Source organism: Centrocercus urophasianus, unplaced genomic scaffold (genome assembly GCF_019232065.1).
Source record: "Centrocercus urophasianus isolate 14NV4802_14NV808 unplaced genomic scaffold, USGS_Curo_1.0 seq_1018, whole genome shotgun sequence".
In the NCBI taxonomy this organism is placed as follows: Eukaryota; Metazoa; Chordata; class Aves; order Galliformes; family Phasianidae; genus Centrocercus; species Centrocercus urophasianus.
This window is the reverse complement of record NW_024884163.1, coordinates 31665-51953: the sequence shown is the minus strand read 5'-3', so window position 1 is coordinate 51953 and position 20289 is coordinate 31665. Positions and strand designations below refer to the sequence as shown.

The 20289-nt window shown below is 46.2% G+C and overlaps 1 protein-coding gene across 1 annotated transcript in view; it reads left to right on the top strand.

The window, feature by feature from the left end:
- The first annotated feature begins 3992 nt into the window (after nucleotides 1-3992).
- LOC122166975 (paralemmin-2-like) overlaps nucleotides 3993-20289 on the top strand; it is a 28692-nt gene continuing 12395 nt past the window's right edge. The window contains exons 1-2 of the mRNA XM_042831137.1: nucleotides 3993-4259; nucleotides 4469-4479. Coding sequence (XP_042687071.1) covers nucleotides 3993-4259; nucleotides 4469-4479 — 278 coding nt within the window. The remainder of the gene's footprint in view (nucleotides 4260-4468; nucleotides 4480-20289) is intronic.

The window sequence follows — 20289 nt, the reverse complement described above, 5'->3', positions numbered from 1 at the left end:
GTTTATCCAATCCCTGACATAGAGAGCAACTCCCCCACCCCTCCTACCTCGCCTATCTCTCCTAAAGAGTCTATAGCCGTCGATGGCAGTATCCCAATTGTGGGAGTCATCCCACCATGTTTCTGTGATAGCGACAAGGTCATAACTTTCCGAGTGCATCACAGTTTCCAGTTCCTCCTGCTTGTTACTCAGGCTGCGTGCATTGGTATAAAGGCACTTCAGCCGGGCTATCCGTCTCGCCACCTTTATATGGGATCTAGGATCCCCTAGAACAGCAGCATCCCCAGCATCCCCCTGCCCTACTCCTTCCCTATGCACTCTGCCGTCATTGCCCATAGAGTTCGGTACAAGCCCTCTAATGACCCGTTCAACCCCAGTAGCCCTTATTTTGTCCCCTTCCCCCTTCATTCCTAGTTTAAAGACCTGTCAATGAGTCCCGCTAATTCTTCAGCTAAGATCCTCTTACCCCTCAGGGACAGGCTGCATGCATCAGCAGCCATCATGCCAGGTGCAGTGTAAATTGCCCCATGCTCAAAAAAGCCGAAATTCTTGCGCCTGCACCAGCTCTTAAGCCATCTATTGAAGAGTTGGGTATTTTGGATCCTCCCTGTACCTTTCCTTGACACCACGGGCATAGAAGAAAAGACCACTTGCACCCCAGCTCCTTCAAGTATACGCCCCATTCCCCTGAAGTCTTTCTTGATAGACCTCAGGCTTTCCTTTTCAACTTCCTCGCCGCCAGCCTGAATTATTAAAAGTGGGTAATAATCTGAAGGCCGAATCAACCCAGGAATTTTCTTTGAAATGTCCCTGACCCGTGCCCCAGGAAGGCAGCACACCTCTCTGCGGGTAGGGTCGGGCCGGCATATAGGGCCTTCTGTTCCTTGCAGAAGGGAGTCGCCTACGACAATCACCCTCCTGTCCTTACGGGTAGAAGCAGTCTTGAGGGTCGGGGGCGACCGCTTCGCCTGAGGCAACCTCACGGGTGAACCTGTCTCCGCACTCTCACTCGTCCCCCCCTCGACTTCCAGGGCCTCAAACCTGTTACGCAGAGGCACCTGGGGAGCCGGGGATGGTCGGGATGGGGGATGCTCCCTCCGCCGAGCAGGTACCCGTTTCCACTCCTCCTCCCTTCTCAAATTGCTGTTAGGGGGAATAGAGGACAGGGGGCTTGCTGAAACGCTGTCAGCTGGCTGGTTCCCCTTTGCCAGGTGTTTGTAAGGTGGCAGGGGCTGATGTGCTCCGTGAGGAGCCTCGTCTGTGTGCCGAGAACCTGAGGTTGAGAGGGACTGACACCACCAGTCAATCTCCCTCTCACACTCTTTTATAGTCCTCAGCCTCTCCACTTCCTCCTTCAGGCTAATCACAAGGCTGAGCAAGTCATTCAATTGCTCACACCTTGTACAAGTGCTGCCTCCTTCATGTGACATTGCAAAGGCCAGGCTGTGGCACTCCTCACAGCCAGTGACCTGCACACTAGCATCTCGTGATGGTAACTCTGTCTGAGTCGCCACACACTTCATACCGTTGTTCTCCCCTCTATGCATGCACCAGACCTCAGTCTGGCTCTGGACCGTCTTCTTGGCTACTGCCTTCCTGCTGCGTGTGCTCGGGACCACTGCATGGGTCTTCACAGTTTTTGTGTTTGAAGCCTTCTGCCGGGGTGCACCCATGGCAACCAGCAGGCTCACTAACTCAACAAGAAAGTCCTAAAGGGGTGCAAGTAATCAGCCCTGCCCTGCTGCCCCCTACCCTCACACTATTGCCGGGTTCGCTAAGTGCCCTGGCACTTACCACCAATAGCAATAACAAGACTCCTTGCAGGGGAGTGCAGACAGGGGTACCTTACAAAAGCACCACGTTAAGGCAGCCTAGGAGATAGCTGTACTACCTCCTCTGCTGTGCCTCTCGAGGGCCTTTTGTAGCAGCGATCAAGGGCCGCTTCCGGTTTGCGCCCGTTTAAATCTCCCGCCGTTACCCAGGCAACGCCCGCGCTGCGTCAGCTGCTCTCGCGAGAGTAGCCCGACTGAGAGCGGCGTCCGCACGGTTGTCGCGGGATCCTCGATGAGGAAAGCGATTAAATCCCCACGTACCTCGCTAAAAGTCGCGGCGGTTCTGCCAGAGACAGCTCCGAGCCGCGGACCTCGGCGATCAAGGCAAAAGGCTGTTATGCAAATGATACACATCTTTCATGCAAAGACAAGAATTCATTGTGAAGAGAATATAACTTTTACCAACCTAATAGCAGAATTATTTTTAGTCTCAGTTTAAGGATTATAGGAGGAGGAGGAATACAAAATTGTATTAAATGAAATGTCTCCAGAATAACAGTTACAAGGGCAATGCCTACACTTCCTAGTGCATATCCCTCTCTGTGCTCTTTCCTTTGCCATTTTGGATCTGTTCTGGAGAGAAAGATAAAGCTTATGATGAGTCATCCATGCCTGTAGGTCCTTCCTCATCAGAGCAAATATTATGTTGAGGGTGAGTTTTTCCTTCCCATTTGCTAGGAGGAATGCAAAGACCAGCATCAGGGCAGGTAAGACTGCACTGGGCAAGGGAGCTAAAGCAAATAAATAAATAAATAAATAAATAAATAAAAAATTTTTAAAAAAAAGCAAAATCAAAAAAGGCCATCCAAAAAGATCTTTTTGGGGCTGTTTTGAACCAGCAAAAGCACTTTGCCAGTGCAGGGGGTGGCAGCAGCTGGCGGCTGGTGGGCAGGCTGCTGAGGCAGTAGGGGTGGAGCCGGCAGCGCTCACTCTTATCTCTGCGATTAGCCTTGACCCTTTTCTGTGAGGCTATAAGCGGCCCCCGGGAGGGGTCAAACCGAGAGAGCTGACTTGAGAGGAGAAGAGGAATGGCAGCAGGTCCCACCTCAGCAACGCAGGTGGTGCCCTTCCCGACCTACCTCGGTTCCTCAGGTGGCTCTAAGTCATAGGTTTGAAACCCTGGAACTGCAGGGTGAGGAGGCTGAGAATGAGGTGGTAGAACAGCCGCCAAGATTTCCTAAGGAGAGGCGGTTGTCTCCACTCTTGAAGACCGCCTCTTCCGGTAAAGAAGGGAGGGTGATAGTGGTAGGAGATTCCCTTCTAAGAGGAACTGAGGACCCAATATGTGGGCCTGAGCCCTGGAGGGCAGTGTGCTGCCTCCCTAGGGTACGGGTCAGAGACGTCTCTAGAAAGCCGCCCGGGCTTATTCGCCCATCTGACTACTACCCCTTATTGGTAGTTCAGGTTGGCAGTGATGATGCTGCCAAGAGAAGCCTAAGGGCTATTAAGAATGACTTCAAGGGTCTGGAGAGGGTACTGGATGGTGCGGAAGTGCAGGTGGTCTTCTTTTCTATCCCTTCAGTGGTGGGGAAGGACACTGAGAGGATCAAAAAACCCTCCTCATTAATAAATGGCTTAGAGGCTGGTGCAGGCACAAGAACTTGGGTTTTTTTGACCATGGGGCAATTTACTCAGCTCCTGGCATGACAGCTGCAGATGGAGCTCACCTGTCTGCAAGGTGTAAAAGGATCCTAGCCCAGGAGCTGGCGGGCCTCATTGAAAGGTCTTTAAACTAGGAAAGAAGAGGAAAAGGGAAAAAATGAGGGCTGCTGAGGTTCAGGTAGTTCAAGGTTCGAAAGTGAACTTGATGGGTGATGAGGGTGGAGTTCGAAGGGATGGAGTGTGGCAGGGGAATGCTGCTTCCCTGAAGGTCTATACACTAATGCGCGCAGTATGGGAAATAAACAGCAAGAGTTGGAGATCTGTGTGCGGTTGCATGGCTACGATCTCACTGCGATCACGGAGACGTGGTGGGACAGCTGGCATGACTGGAATGTTGTCATGGAGGGCTACGTGCTTTTTAGGAAAGATCGGCCAGCGAGGCGGGGTGGTGGAGTTGCTCTTTATGTAAGAGAGCAGCTAGAATGTATTGAACTCCACCTGGGGGAGAGCGGTGTAGCAGTGGAGAGCTTGTGGGTAAGAATCAAGGGGCGGGCTGGTATGGCTGACACTATTGTGGGAGTGTGCTACAGGCCCCCTGATCTGGAGGAGGTTGATGAGGCCTTCCACAAGCGACTGGAAGCAGCGTCACGATCCCAGGCGCTGGTGCTTACGGGGGATTTCAATTATCCAGATATTTGCTGGAAAAGCAATGTGGCCAGGCACGCGCGGTCCAGACGGTTCCTGCAATGTGTTAAAAACAACTTCCTGGTGCAGGTGGTTGTCAACCTGATCAACCTGGTGGTTGAGGAATCGACAAGGAGAGGGGTACTGCTGGACCTTATTCTCACTAATAGAGAAGGGGTTGTCAGGGAAGTAAAGGTTGGGGGCAGCTTGGGTTGTAGTGACCACGAGATGGTGGAGTTCAACATCCTGAGTGGAAGAAGTAAAGCAAAAAGTAGGACTGCTACCCTGGACTTTAGGAGAGCCAACTTTGATCTCTTCCGGGACCTACTTGGAGCTATCCTGTGGGCTAGGGTGTTCGAAGGTAAGGGGGCCTCTGAGAGCTGGTTGGCATTTAAACAGCTCTTCTTCCAAGCTCAGGATCAGTGCGTCCCTGTGAGGAAGAAATCGGGAAAGGGTGGCAGGAGACCTGTGTGGATGAGCAAGGAGCTTGTGCGCAAACTCAAGGGAAAGAAGAAGGCCATGAAATGTGGAAAAAGGGTCTGACCACTTAGGAAGAATACAGGAATGTTGTCAGGGCCTGCAGGGATGCGACGAGGAAGACTAAAGCCTGCCTGGAATTAAATCTGGCAAAGGGGATAAAGGATAATAAAAAAGGCTTTTTTAAGTGCATTAACAGTAAAAGGAAGACTAGGGAGGATGTGGCTCCCCTGCTAAGTGACGGGGGTGTTCTGGTAATGGGGGATGCTGAGAATTCAGCATCTCCGCTGAGAAGGCGGAGATACTGAATGCCTCCTTTGCTTCTGTTTTCAGTGAAAAAGCTCCCCTTCGGGAATCCGAGACCCTGGAGGTTAGTGAGAGGGTCTGGGGAATGGAAGACCTCCCTTCAGTCAGGGAAGAGGTGGTCTGAGAGCGCCTAGGCAACACCAGTGTTCACAAATCCATGGGACCCGATGGGATGCATCCATGGGAGCTGAGGGAGCTGGCAGAGGTGATTGCTGAACCGCTTTCGGTCATCTTTGAGATGTCTTGGAGGACGGGGGAGGTGCCTGAAGACTGAGGATAGCCAATGTCACTCCGGTCTTCAAAAAGGGCAAGAAGGAAGATCCAGGCAATTATAGGCCAGTCAGCCTCACCTCTGTCCCTGGAAAAGTGATGGAACAACTTGTGCTGGATGTCATCTCCAGACAACTGGGAAAAAAGGAGGTTATCAGGAGTAGTCATCATGGGTTCACCAGGGGGAGGTCGTGCTCAACCAACCTGGTAGCCTTCTATGATGTTGTCTCTGGCTGGGTGGATGGGGGGAGAGCAGTGGATGTAGTCTACCTTGATTTCAGCAAGGCTTTTGATACTGTCCCCCATGACATCCTTATAATAAAGCTGAGGAAGTGTGGGATAGATGAGTGGACAGTGAGGTGGGTTGAGAACTGGCTGACTGGCAGAGCGCAGAGGGTCGTCGTTGGCGGTGCAGAGTCTGGTTGGAGGCCTGTAACCAGCGGTGTTCCTCAGGGGTCTGTGCTGGGTCCGGTCTTGTTCGACATCTTCATCAATGACCTTGATGAGGGGATGGTGGCCACCCTCAGCAAGTTTGCTGTTGATACGAAGCTGGGAGGATTGGCTGACACGCCTGAAGGCTGTGCTGCCATTGAGCAAGACCTGGACAGGCTGGAGAGCTGGGCAGAAAAAAAACGGATGAGGTTTAACAAAAGCAAGTGTAGAGTCTTGCATCTGGAGAGGAATAATTGCATGCACCAGTACAGGTTGGGGGATGAGCTGCTGGAGGGGAGCTCTGCGGAGAGGGACCTGGGTGTCCTGGTGGACGACAGGTTGGCCATGAGCCAGCAGTGTGCCCTTGTGGCCAAGAGGGCCAATGGCTTACTGGGGTGCATTGCAAAGAGCGTGGCCAGCAGGTCGAGGGAGGTGATCCTCCCCCTCTACTCTGCCCTGGTGAGGCCTCATCTGGAGCACTGCGTCCAGTTCTGGGCTCCCCAGTACAAAAAAGACAGGGATCTCTTGGAAAGAGTCCAGCAGAGGGCCACGAAGATGGTGAGGGGCCTGGAGCATCTCCCCTATGAAGAAAGGCTGAGTGAACTGGGTCTGTTCAGCCTTGAGAAAAGGAGACTGAGAGGGGACCTGATCCAGGTCTATAAATATCTGAGGTGTGGGGGGCAGAATGGCGAGGACAGACTCTTTTCAGTGGTGAGTGGAGACAGGACAAGGGGAAACGGCCGGAAACTGCAGCATAGGAAGTTCTGCACCAATGTGCACAAGAACTTCTTTACAGTGAGGTGATGGAGCACTGGAACAGGCTGCCCAGGGAGGTGGTGGAGTCTCCTTCTCTGGAGATGTTCAAGACCTGCCTGGATGCCGAGCTGTGCGACCTGCTGTAGGGAACCTGCTTTGGCAGGGGGTTGGACTCGATGAGCTCTGGAGGTCCCTTCCAACCCCTACAATTCTGTGATTCTGTGTGATATAGACATAGATGGCTTCCTCCTCCTAAGTCTGAGGCAGTTTGTATATATGTTCTAACATCTTTTACAGTTTAATCTTTCTTCACTGGCATGTAATTCCGTGACAGATCCAAATTTGCTGTATATGAAGTTAACATATTTATTAGATACGTGCCCTTTGTTCTTTTGCTCTAGGACTTGGCCTGACCACTGCTAGATTGCTCATAGCTGTGGAAGTTCCAAGGTCAGCCTGTGCCCTGCCTCCTGTTTTTTCCTGGCCTGTCCTCTTGTCCTCTTCCCAGGCTCCAGCTGTGGCATCACGTACCTTCCTCTGTGCTACATTAATGTACTGGGGTCATAAACACCTTTTAATACAGAAAAAGCAGCTTGGCACTCTGTTTAAAAAATAAACAGAGTGCCATAAGATTACACAAACATGCATAAGTCAAACAGAACAGGTGGGTAAAAACAGAGCTTGACAAGTCCTAGGGACCTTGCGAAGCTACTGCAAAACCAAATACTAGTGATGACCATTCTGTTTTTACTAGGCTGAAGGATAGCAGAGCTAATTATATTTTGTTTACCCTGCCCATAGCATAAACAAACAGACACATATTGAAATTGCACATGTTTCCAGATGTGCATGCTTGTATTCACAGGGACTAATAGGGGCACACTGAAAGCTAATTTGGTACCCTAACATTTGCAGGTCAGGGCTTCAATGACAATTCAGGAGAGTGTGAAGCAGTCTGTCATTACTGCAATTACCAAGCTCAGGGTTTACATCTGTTCTGTGGGTGGCTGGTGGACACAAAGTTTTCTCCTGGGGCAGGTCAAATAAACATCCAAGAGAGGAAATGAACGTGTTTGTTCTGATGAAAGTAAAGCTAGAGGACTGTGTGGTCCCCTGGTTCCCAGTGATCAATGAGATTAAACTGACGTTCATCAAGTAAGGTTCCCCTCAGATTTCCTGAGGTATCCCAACACAGCAGATAAAGTTTCCTGAAAACTCTAGTGTCTGTGTTTAAAGTTGGAAGTGTCACCGGAGAGTCAGGAGTTGCGCGCTGGTGTCTGAAAGGCCCAGATACCATCCTGTGCCCACATTCCCCAGGACTGAAAAAGCATAGTAGTACCCAAACGTCATGCCACGGGCTGTAAGTTTCAGAGTCGGCCATGGGTATGATCCAGCTTGGTCGTAAACAATCCAAGAGCAGCCACGAAAAGCTACTATGATGGGTATTGCTGGTCTCATAACCCAGGTACCTGGCTGGCAGCTAGTACGTGAAGTCTTTGTCTTCAGGGCCTGCAGCTGAGAAGGTGAGAGGAGCTCCTTCCTAGTGGCTGTCATCATGCCCGAGCTCACTAGAGGGCCCCAGACATTGCATGGAAACTCATCACGCAGGAATCTGGATCACATCTTATAAAATCTGCTTGTACAGGCAGCAGTATATTATTTCCTTTTTATTATTTCCTTTCTGCTGTGGTGGATCCGTTTCTGTCCCCCGGGCAGCTGATGTCTGTGCACAGGGCGATCCTCTCTGACTGTCAAGGCAGGACTGTAGGACAGCAGAAAGAGAAATTCTGCAACGCTTCTGCAACACTTTCCGTGTCCATGGAGTGTTTGTCTGAAGGTTTGTTGTGTTCTTTTATTAGGTGGCAAAACTGCTAAACAAGCACTTCTACACAGTGACATGCAACGTGAAGAGCCAAGGCTCAGCTAAGGAGTGTGGTATGAGGGAGGGTGAAGGGGAAATGAGAAAAGTGGAAATAGCCCTGGGCTCTGTGGGAGGTGCTGAGCATTTGGCAGTCTTGATTAAGAAGTTGCACATCCTTGTGTTATTTTCATGGGTCCCTGGCCACAGCTTTTACAAGTACTTCTGCTACCTGGGTATTTACTGTGACTGCAGGAAGCAAGAGATCACCCAACGAGTGCATCAGCTCACCGTGGGCCAAGCAAGACATGGTGATGAGCCACCTTACCACTGCCACTGAGCCCTGTGTGTTACGGCAACCATCTCCTGGGTTGAGCCTTCATCCCTGCAATTGCTGCATGACCAGTTTTTCCAAGGCAAGAAGATGTTCTTCTCATCTTTAGATTCAAACTCCACATTACTCACAATCAGCCTGAGCCACATCTAAATTATGCTGGGTCCTTCCACAAATCAATCCATTGCCAATTCTTTGGAGATCAGAATGAAGTTGTTCCCAGATTCCTTTGTGTCACAGCAATTGAATTTTTCAAGGACTTCATGGCCTGAAGGCTTGGATACTTCCTAAAGAGGGTATTCAAGAGAAGAAGACAGGCATGAGTAAAACAATTTCTGTATGAGGATATTTGGAGCTTTATTCTGCTTGTGTCAGCCATGTAGGAGGAGGCATGCAGTAGGCAGTGAGCAGAGGCCAGAGCAGCTCCATGGCCAGAAGGCCACAAAAGCACTCACTTTGGGACTGGACCCAGGGCAAGAAGCCAGAGAGGTTTACAGACACAGCTGGTTTGAACACAAAGCTGCACCTTTAGCCTGCTCATGCTTACCAGGGTTTGCATAGTGCAAAATGGCAAATATCAGCAGCTTTGTACCACCACAAAATACTTCCTTATGACTGGTCACAACAGCTACCATGAGTATTAAAAAAACAAAATGAAACAAAACAATAAAGATGGGTGGAAATAAATGGCGCTGTGGGTGTTTCACTCCACTAGTGAGAAATTTGCTTAGAGTAGGGCATGACTGTAGACCCCGTAGCTCCCTGTGTACAGAGCTGTAGGGTGAGTGCCATTGTGGAGCAGCACACTGATGGGAGCTTGTGTGCAGGCTGCAGGGTGAGTGCCATGGGGACTGCCAACAGCAGAGTGAGAACTGCAGACAGAGCTAGGGAGAAATGAGGCCAATTTCAAGTGAGGGAAGAAACATTTAGACAGTTGGTGGTGTCCATCTGGCACTCAGTGATGAATCTGCAAGCCCCTTGGCCAGCTCTCTCAGCAGTCTACAATTCCAACTGCCCTCATCTATTGGTCATGGTAGTGCAACTGGTGCCATTCAAGCTCCCTGAACATTGTTGCTGTTGTTAGCTTCAATGCCTTTTTTGAATTAAGGCAATTAAATTTAGTTTAGTTCTGTTTTTTGTCAGCCCATTCCTAAGGACTGGGGCTATATTTTCACTTCTGTGCTATCTTCTGCAGTTTTATGTCATTACACACACATGCATAGAGCTCCATTGAAAAGTAAATTTTCATGACTGTTCCTCAGTTGGCATGGAAATCACAGGAGACAAAATATCAGAAGATCTTCATCCCATTTTCAAAAGCATCTCTAAAATTTCTCAGGTGTGTTTATTTTTGTCAATCCACAAAGGTGGCTATCTGCATCTTTTGGAACTTGTTAACAAAAACTGGATCTTGTTACCAGAAATTTACGTTAACTTCATATATTTCTTAGGGTGAATATGCTTATCTATGTGAAACGACTTGGAAATGAAGCATAGACTTTTTATTAATTTGCACATCTGTCACATCTTTCCCTTTGGTGAAATTTTAGACCCAGCAAACAAAAATGTTCTGCTAGTTTTATAAACCCGACCAGGCTTTCATAATACTATCACATTCGTTAATACCCATTCTTACAAAAAGTTATCTTACTTGAATAAATAGTTCAAATACCAATGCAAGAACAAAGTGGGCATAGAAAGGCAAAGGGGCAGGGGGGTGAATCACTGGGCTAAAGTCAACCATATTCATAGGCTTACTGAGATTCAGCTGAAAATCAAGATCCTGAGTATTAAGACCCTTGTGAAACTCATAAGTCCCTAAAGTAAATCCTTGAGGTTTTTGGAAATTCATACAAAATTCTGATCTCTTTTTCCTGGTCACATAACAGGAATTGCCAGAGATATGACATGGACCAGCTCCTCTTCCTACTCTATTCCTTTGTACCACTGTTTCAGGCATCGCAGTTATTCTGACAACAAAGTATAATGGTGTTTTGTACAGTCATGGCATCCACTAAAACAAAACAAAGCAAGCCAGTTCCTCACTACCAGCCAGACGTCCTGGGATTGTAGCCAGTAACCCACAGGCTGCACTTGGTTTTCCTCAGCTGTTGCAGAAAGAATAACGAACAGAGTAGAAAGAAATGTATGAGACTGTAGGTTTATCCACACTGCTAAATTTCTGGAGGTTCTCTTCCTCATTTACTCCCAGAAAGGCAGCCCTGCGGTCTCTCTCTGCTATGCCTTGTAACCACCTATGGGCCAACCATCAAAACGTAGACCCTGACATACTTTCAAAGGTTCTTCCACAAAGGAAAGTAATCCCTTTTCTAGCTCATCCTGCGCTGCAGGTGCTCTGTTGGCTCTTTTTCAGACCCTGATTTGAATCAGCCCAGATGTCTGCTTATCCTGACTTGGAATTTCTGTGGCTCCTGGGAAGTCCAGAGGTCAAGAATTTCACCCAGCTAAGACCCACGCAGGCAGGAAGCTGTCAGCTGACTCTTACCACAAGCATTCTGTGCAAAGTGAAGACAAACTTTTCAGCTTCCCACAATTAAAATCATGCCTTGTTCCAACTTTCCATGAGGCAGCAAGGGGACTTCTGAGCCGTCAAAGAAAGTAAAAAGGACATTGCTGCACTGTTAGACTCACTCACCTTTCTTCAGCACTGTGAGTGATAAGATAGCATGACTCGTGTGTGACTGATACTAGGTGACGTGGAATAAGGAGCTGGAAGGGGAAATCACGTGCAATCTCAGTGCTCTTCTCTGCAATCCTTTCTTTCTTCATAAGATGCTTTCCAAGCAAGAATTTGGTTTCACAGATTTTACACAGCATGGGAAATTATAATATTATGTACAAAAATCAAAGTACAAAATGCCTCCAGATATGCTCGGGATTCCTTGAACAGTTAGTGGGGATTTAGGAGCTCGTTTGGTGTGGCTTCCAGCTCTCTCCCCCAAACTCTTCTCACTCTCGCCTGGTGTAGTAACAACTAATGGGATGCTTCTGATGGAAGGAAGACAATTTTGAAATGAGATATGGACATAGGGAGTGCGTAGGGCAAATGTAGAAAACACTCTGTACTCTTGAGAAGAGAAAACCAGGGTCTGTATGACAGAGATAAAACTGTTGTAGTAGAAACTAATGCATTTCCAAAACTTGTTCAGAATTTCATCAGCTTTCAGTCAATCCCAGGATGCTGTTGACTTGCTTCCTCCGCTTGTCCTGGGGTGCTAAGCAATTCCTTGGACTGAAATTCATTCATCATTTTACCACACAATTTCATTCTTGCCTAGCTGAGCACAGCCAGTGGCAAAATACACTTTCCTTTGCTAACCAAGATCCAGTTATCACTGCAGCCCCACCTTCCCTGCACTTGTGGGCCGGAAATATGTCCTGGGAATTTATGAGGAGAACAGCACAGAGTTCTCCCTGTGCCTGCAAGGACGTAAGATTTCCCCAAAATCCCTTACCGGCAGTAACAGCACCACCCAACAGTTCCATAGACACTCAGAGAAAATGGTAAGAACAATAGCAGGAAATGTCTCAGGATGGAAACAACAATCTGAACACAGCCCACATTTCTGGGGGCTTCCTGATTGGCTTGATTTGCCTCAGCTGGAGCAGTTTGGATAACCTGGAGTTGTCTCACCAGGGTGAAACCCATTGAAGCTGCATTTGTTCTGGTGCTTTCTGGGAGCACAGGGAGACTTACCACCAAGAACAAACAAATAAACAAACTGCTCACAAGAGCTTTAATGTAGATTAGAGCCATGAAGCGAGGTCAGGGCAGTAGGGTTTTCGTTTATTGCTTGTTGATAGTGGTGGAGAGTGGCAAAACCGGACAGCCTGTCCATTCCCAGAGAATACATTCTTCACCTTGCACCAGCCTCTGTCCTAGGAAAAGGGACTGTGAGATCCTGTAAGAGAATGGCAGCAGAGGACAGATTTGTGATGTTTGAGTCCAAGAAGCTGTTTGCAACAAGAAACAAACAAAACAAGCAGCAGTTCCTACTGGGTGTTCCCCTTCCTGCCCTGCTGCTCGGATTCAGTCCCTGCTGTCCAAGCAGCTCTTGGCAGACATGCGGAGGAATGCATTTCTATATTTGTGAGGGGTTCTTGATGTTGGGAATTTTAAAAGGAACTTAGTAAAGCTCACTGCCCAAAGCACACTGACTGCCAGCTGCACATACACCCTAGTTCTCCTGCTCAGGGGCTTCTGAGCGCCTCACAGGTTCAGGCAGTCTAAAGCACAACACAAAAGGCAAGGAAGGGTTGGGTAAGAAAAGTCGGAGGGAAGCAGATGGGATCCCTGTAAGCTTCAATTTTCCATGATGGTAAGACTGTGGTGCTTTAACAGCCATGCACCAGCCAAGTCACAAGGAAGGTGTCATCACACCAATTATAATACCTGCTTGGACTTGCACGTTTTCAGTATAATAGCCTGAATTTTCTGGTGCTCATTTTCAATTTCTGAGTTGTTCTCAGACATGTATTTCTTGACTACATTCCGTCAAATGGCATGGTGTGCCTGAAGTCAGACCACTGATTGCTGGGCAGCACAGCCTTACAAAGCCAACAAATTATTGACACCATCTTTCTTGCAACAGCACATTTTAAGCAACCACTGCAGACTATTCATAAAGAAAGAGGACAAATAAGCTGTTGTCTGCACCTGAAATTCACTACAAAGTCCATGCAGTCATTAGAAGTACACATGACTCAAGACAAACCAAGATCCCAGAAACATCACATGTACTGTGAGTATCCATAATTAATAGTAGCAAATAACATACTTTCCTGTGAGAAGCACAGCCTGATGTGTGATTGGACCATACTGAAAAGTGTATTGGATCAAGACGGAGAAATGGAGTCAGACATAGTGATTTACAGAGGTTACAGCTGAGCTAAAACAGGCAACTGCAGCCTTTGCTTGTTTTTTTGAGAACACTGCTCTTTCAACAAACAGTGCAAGCTTTTAGATGTGATCAGATTGCCATACAAAGGACTTATCTGCATTAGCTCCCTGGGGACAGGGAGGGATTGAAAACATCCCAGATGGCAAACAAACAAGGAATGAAATCTTGGTTTGTGTGCAGTAAGGAGTGAGCTGCCATGACTGTGAGCAGAGTCTCTCTTAGAAGAGGCAGTGGAGTTTGGCATGGAGGAAAATGTAAGATTCAAAGAATGACAAGAAGCATCAGTAAGAGGAAAAAAGGGGAACCTATGCAAGGAGGATCTTGTCTTTCAATTACTCTTCATGTACCTGAACATACATATATGAATATATGTATGTATATATATACATATAAAGGCAAATCCATGGATTACAGCATTTTAAGATGTTCACTCAAGTACCCCTGGTTGTGCTTGGTCTGTCATAAATACAACATGTGTATTAATAACCAGCATACACTCTCTTTAAACCTTTGTCAGTTGAATGGGTGTTACAATAGGTTGGTAACACTGCTTGTCGATGATGGTGTTTAGACACTTATAGTGTGCAAACAGTCGGAGCAGAGATATTATGGTGGAGTTCAGTACACCACTTCAAATCCTTTCTTCAAAAGTACAACATGTGCAAAGAATCCTACAGCGAAACTTTAGAGTACTTTTTCCTGCTATAAAAGAACTTGAGCACCTTGTCAGTGCAAAAAGTTAGAATTATCCACGATATTTTCATTTCACATTGTAGAATTATGTGCCATTATGCCACTTACTGACAGAAAAGAGATTTAGAGTTCCGAAGAGTAATATGAACACTGGCACTGCAGAAAAACAAACAAATAATGATGTAACCACCACCATGTTGTGTTCGTATCCACTTCATGCAATCTAAGCAATAGGTAGAGAAGAGGAAGAAAAATATTTACATCAGAAATATTTATGTCCTTGAGAGTAAAAACAAAAGAAAACAAACAAATGAAAAGTAAAAATACAATCTTTGGCCCAGGACAAAAGAAAAGAATTGTCATTATAAACTGAGCAAGAAAAATGCAGTTCAAAGGAAATTGCTCTTCACAGTAGGGAGAAAACAGAAGCAAGCACAAATGCAACAGAAGGGGAAAGATAATTTGTAGGGAATTTCAGCTAGATAACATATTTTACAAACCATAATACATGTTACTTTACAGCATGTTACAAATCATGTTATATTGTGTATACACATAGGTGTTCTTTAGTGCAGTAATTACTACACTTGACAATGTGATCTCCTTCCCTAGTTGGACTCCTTCCCTTAAACTGTGGTTGTTCTCATCAGCTGCAGTACATATATAGAATTTCCCTTTCTTTAACTTCTAGAGATGCAAGCTTTTGTAGACTACAGACCTCCATCATGGAAACTGGAAGAGTTTTTTTATCACAAATGAGACATGAAAGATCTCTTTACTGAGGAGAGTGACTTTTAGAACGCCAGCCAGCAGATAGTAGCACTGGTTGTACGGTCATACATGAATGTATTTGCCCTGTGTAAGGGAGAGAGGAGAGGCAAGGAGAAAGGATGATAAGGAAGGAATACATATAATATTTTAATAGGAAATGAGGTGCTAGAATTGAAGAAATAACCAATGGAGTCTGATAGACTGTGAAGAGCAGGGAAGTTCCAGGGAAGCAGGAGTGACCAGGAAGATTGGGAAGGATGGACATAGGGCATGGGTGGTGAGGAACAGGATCCACCAGGAACACGAGAACTGAGCAAGTGGTAGGAAAAGGAGGGTAGTAGAGGAAAAAGTGAAAGACAAGGAAAGGATGAGGAGAGGACGTGTCTGGTTTAGAGCTTGTTTTCCTGTCTTCTTCAGTACTGTGTCTACATAAAGCTGCATCATCAGTCCCTTGCTGGCTGTAATATTTTCCAACTCCCTGGTTGCTCAACTACACTTTTGATTTTGAGAGTGTTTGACCCAGTCTGGTGAGTTTCTGACAGAAATGCAGTTAAATCCCAAACACAAGGTAAGGGTACCTTGGCCTTTCAGCTGCCACCAGCAAACTCGCCGAGTTTAAGGAAAGAGCCGTTCCTTGGATGATGAGGACATAACTACTTGGCAGCAGGTACCTGATCTCCCTCAAGGATAAGAGGGAAGGAGTCTCCCCAGAGAAGTGTACAGGCTGCTATTGACCCAAGATATTTTGCTTTTTCATGCAGCATTGCTTGAGCTCCAAGCTTGCAGAAGTTTATTGCATTCCTAGTGCAGACCCTCTAGAAGCATCAGTAAGTTTCAATAAGAATAGAAAATAAATTGCCAGCATCTATTTGAAGTTCCTGGTGTGGACAGCCTGGAGATTGCTGGGAGATAAAACGTGTACCCTTTCCTAGGCTTGCTGTCTTCCCTGGTGGTGCTGTGAAGTAACTGTGTGTATCCTCGGAACACTGGTATGTGTAAGAGTGGAACAAAAACAACCTCCTTCCATAGCAGCTGAAGGTAGAGGTGCACAAAATCATGCCTGCATGTGAGCTGTGCATCCACGCTAGCCCTGGGTAGCACTGTAGCAGCCAGCACTGCTGCACTACAGGGGATGAGCACTCTAAAGTCATCCCTCAGTTGCTCTCCCTTCATTCCTTGGACTTCTCCCAAGCTATAAATAACACAGTCCACTGTACAGCTGAACTGCTGACATAAGTTTCTAAGCCAAAATCAATTTTCATGTGGCTAGCTGCAACGTGTCAGCCTTCTGTGCTTCTTTCCTAGTCTCTAGGTGTGTTCAGCTTGTGTGTACTGCTTTGGGAGGAGGGGAACCGCATGTGTTGACATGCTTCTAAAACAGAGAAAAAGTAGCTCCAACTGGTGGAAATCTCACCACAGATACAATGATTAGTACACCAACAGGGTGTTGCTTTGGCAAGGAAAGGACTACATAGCTTTGGCAATTCCAGGACAAAGCATTTGTAAGCTGTCCAGATAGCCTTCTACATCTGAAGCAAATAACGGTTTACTAACTAACTCTGGATAAATACATTTGGTTTTTATAGCTGACTATGTTTATTTTGAGAGATCCTATGGCCGATGTATTCTTGATTTGTTCTTGTTTTGGCTAACCTAACAGTGATTAACATGGTCCTAAATCAGGCAGATGCAAAATATTAATATACAGCTCCCTTTTTGTGCATGTACATATCTACTGTAAACAGCCAATGAAGCCATACAGTGTATTTTCTTAACAAATTCTCCAAATTACATTGGGTTTCAATTTTTGCTAAGTGAGAGGAACTTCCTGTGTGATCAGGAAGACACGGATAGATAGATACAGAGCAACTCATGCAAATTCATGCCTAAATCTCATTTACGGGCATTGATTAGTGATAATGCGTTCCCAGTTTTTCCAATCACACAGCCTTTTCAAAGATGCTAATTAACTTTGCTGCTCTTGATTATCAGTCACACTCTGCAAACAATACCCTTCTGGAAATCATACCATGCACACTGCTGGATATCCTCTTTGAGGGTTAGCTTTTCAAAAAGGATGAGCTCTGCAGAAAGACAAAACTAAGAGATATTGAGTTACTCAGATCCAGAGTCGCATTTCAGATCCTGCTTCAGACCTGAAATCAGGCAGTTTTTCACCACCAGCACAGCTTGTGTGTTGATACATAAAGACATCTACAGATGCTTCACCTGGGTTCAGCATAACTGCCAGTGTTTGCTAAGAAAACTAAGCCAATGTAGAAACTAAGCCAGGTGATTCTCTGCTTCACTATAGCAGTAAGAGCACAGTTCATGGCATAGAATGTAAGTAAATGGCATTTTGCTTTACAGCTATTTTGCTGAGATGTGGAAGTCGATATAGGTGCTGACTACCCTGCTGCCCATACTAAGTAGTAGGAATGAGTGGCCCACAGGGTGAAATATCTTAGCCAGGACTCAGTTGCACTGCAGGAAAAGGCTCTTGGCTCTATGCTCAAAGATGGACACTGCACTTTAAGTTTCAGTTTGCCCATAAGAGAAGAAACACTTTCTGGCATTGCTTTCTGGTCAAAAGCTTCATGAAGGCTAAGTGCGTGAGACAGAAACTGAGCCCATACAGAGATCAAATTCAGCCCTACAAATGTCAAAGGAGAGCCCAGCTCTCCTTAAACTTTATGCTTATCTTTCTGTGTAGTAATTATTAGGGAGGTTGGTAATAGCTCTCTGTATATGAGTCTACCTTTTTAATATCAGTTAGATTTTTACCTCTGAGAAACTTGGTACTAATTTTTAGTGTCCAGATCCATTACTCCTTTGTGCCTTTCATACCAGGTTGATACAGAGTGTCAGTGTTAGAGAGTGTTAAAATACTCACAGCTGAGCCATTCTCACTTCGCATATGCATCCTTCACCTTTTCCCTTTCAGTGTTTATTATGATTAAGTCTTTCCTGTTTTCCTTTGTATATTTCCCTTATTCATGCAGATGAATGTTCGTTTTTTTACTGACACATCAATATGTATGCCACAGACATCATTTCTATTATGCATCTGTCTTCCCAGCAGAAATGGCATATTTCTCAGGTTGTGGAGTACAACCCAGCATTCAGAGCTAAAACTGGCTAAAGAACTGGTCTTTAAACCTGTGGCTGTTCTCCCTGCTTATAATGCTGTTACAATCCTACCTAGAAAAAAAAAAAACACTGCTGAGCTTTCTCCCAGATGAGGTATCTCCAGAAAGCATGTGTGTGCCAGAGTTAGTGAGCTGGACAGAGGAGGCTGTGTTGTCTTCTGGCATGGCTCTCCTTACTTAAGATTTGTGTGTCCTTGTTGCAAAGAGCGAGGCTGTGCATCAACTGTGCGAGCATCCTGAGAGCACTCTTCAGGGTCTGTGCTGGGGTCAGGGCAAAGCACTTGTATCTTTCAACAGAGAGGAAGACAAAGGCCTAAATTCATTGTTTTCAACATCAGTGCACATCTACATATACCACAGTACCAGCTGTTTCTTTTCTCTTCACCTCTTAGCTCTCCCCTCTTAATTTCCCTTTCTGTCATCTGAACTAAAAATACTCTCCAAAAGTTCATTTGGCCTCTGGTCCCAGCATCCCCGCATGAGGTGTCATCCCATCATCCCTGCTCTTTCAGAATATCCCACCCTGCTGACACATAGGCTCAAATCCTATCAAACGCAAAAAATCAGATTTCCTTCAGACACCTGATGCATCCTCTTTCCCCTGCAGCACTGAGCAGTTCTGCTCTGAATTCTGCATCTTATCTAACACTTAACAGATTTTGAAAGAGAAAGCCTACCTTGAAAAGACTTTCTTTACCCCAAAGCCTTAGTGGATATCAAGCCTTCACTGAACAAAGCCCTGAGCATCCTGGTATGATCTCATAACTAACCTTGTTTGAAGGCCTCTAGAGGTCTCCCGTCCGACCTGGATTATTGTTTCTGTAATCTTACCAACCAATGAGTGAGAACACCCACAGATCATGACTGGCAGAAAAATGATGGCCAAGAGACAGAATTCCTGGACATCTTCTGTTCATGATTTCTCCCCTTTGTGGTGGGACATCACCATAAAAATGACCAAGTAGATCACCTGGTTTTCATGACCATTCTTCTCAGTGCTGAGCCCAAGCATCATATGGGACACTACCAGGTTTTCGTAATCCAGTCTGGACCACTTTCAACAGGCACCTTTTCCCCAGCCTCCTGGACGCCAAGTCAGGATACACAGGAATCCTTGAAATATGCTGGATTTCCTTGTGTGTTCAGGTTAGCTGCTTCCAGGAGAGCATGACCAAAACAGAGCACTTGATGGCCCTGCTGGGAATTGCCCAACAGGGCTGGACAGATAACCACTTTCCTGTCTCCACCTCCTGGGACACAAACTTGGAGCTGAGATGTGGCAAGAGAAACATCCCTTGCAGCCAAGGAAATCACACCACTGAAAATGCTCTTGTATCCTCAAGTGCTTATGGCAGATGTCCACCAGAGGAAGCTGAGGTACAGAAAGCCCAAGACCCAGTCGGATTTCTGAGTGAGGAAATCTCCCCTCTTTGTTCCTATGGTATGAAGGGAAGTGGGACTCAGAGTACACTCACTGTAAAGACCTGCCCATGACAAAGCAACTCCTGAATTCATCACCTGCTGTTTTTTAATCCTTATGGCAACAGTTCAGCAGATCCTGGAGATCAGATAACTACTTGCGCTGAGAAGCAGCTAGGCTAACAGGCTGTTTTATACCACTTCAAAACAGTCTTGAGCTCCATTTTCCTGTGTGTGCATTCCCTACAGCATTCCTGATACTGCAGTTGTTTATTTGATGGCTTTATTGTCATGGCTGTCATTCAAACTCTAGCCTGAAGTCTGCTAAGAAGCCAGGAAGAAGGGAACTAGAGGGTTTCCTTACCAGGTGTCAAATGACAATTAAAATACATCCTATTTAAACTGGGTTAGAAGAAAGGGACATTGAATATTTAGAAAGCTTACACTGGAAGAATGTAAGGACTTTGTATATGCATGTATGCGCACTTTGATGGATTTATTGCTGTTTAGATCATTATACAGCATGTTGCCTGAAACAAATGTGCTATTAGTGCCTGTTTCTCAGGCTAAACTTGTGTTTGTCTGTTGTATCTTGTTACCAAAATAGCTGGCAGTACTGCTGGTCACCCAGAAAATTTGGCAGTATGATACAGCAGCAAAAAAAGGACACAAAACAACCTTCAGTCTGTATTGTGACTTTAATTTTTGCACTGCTTTAGTGTAAGAAGCCCAAAGATGATAGGCGCAACTACCTACTGAAGATGTATTTTCCAGCGAGGTCTCT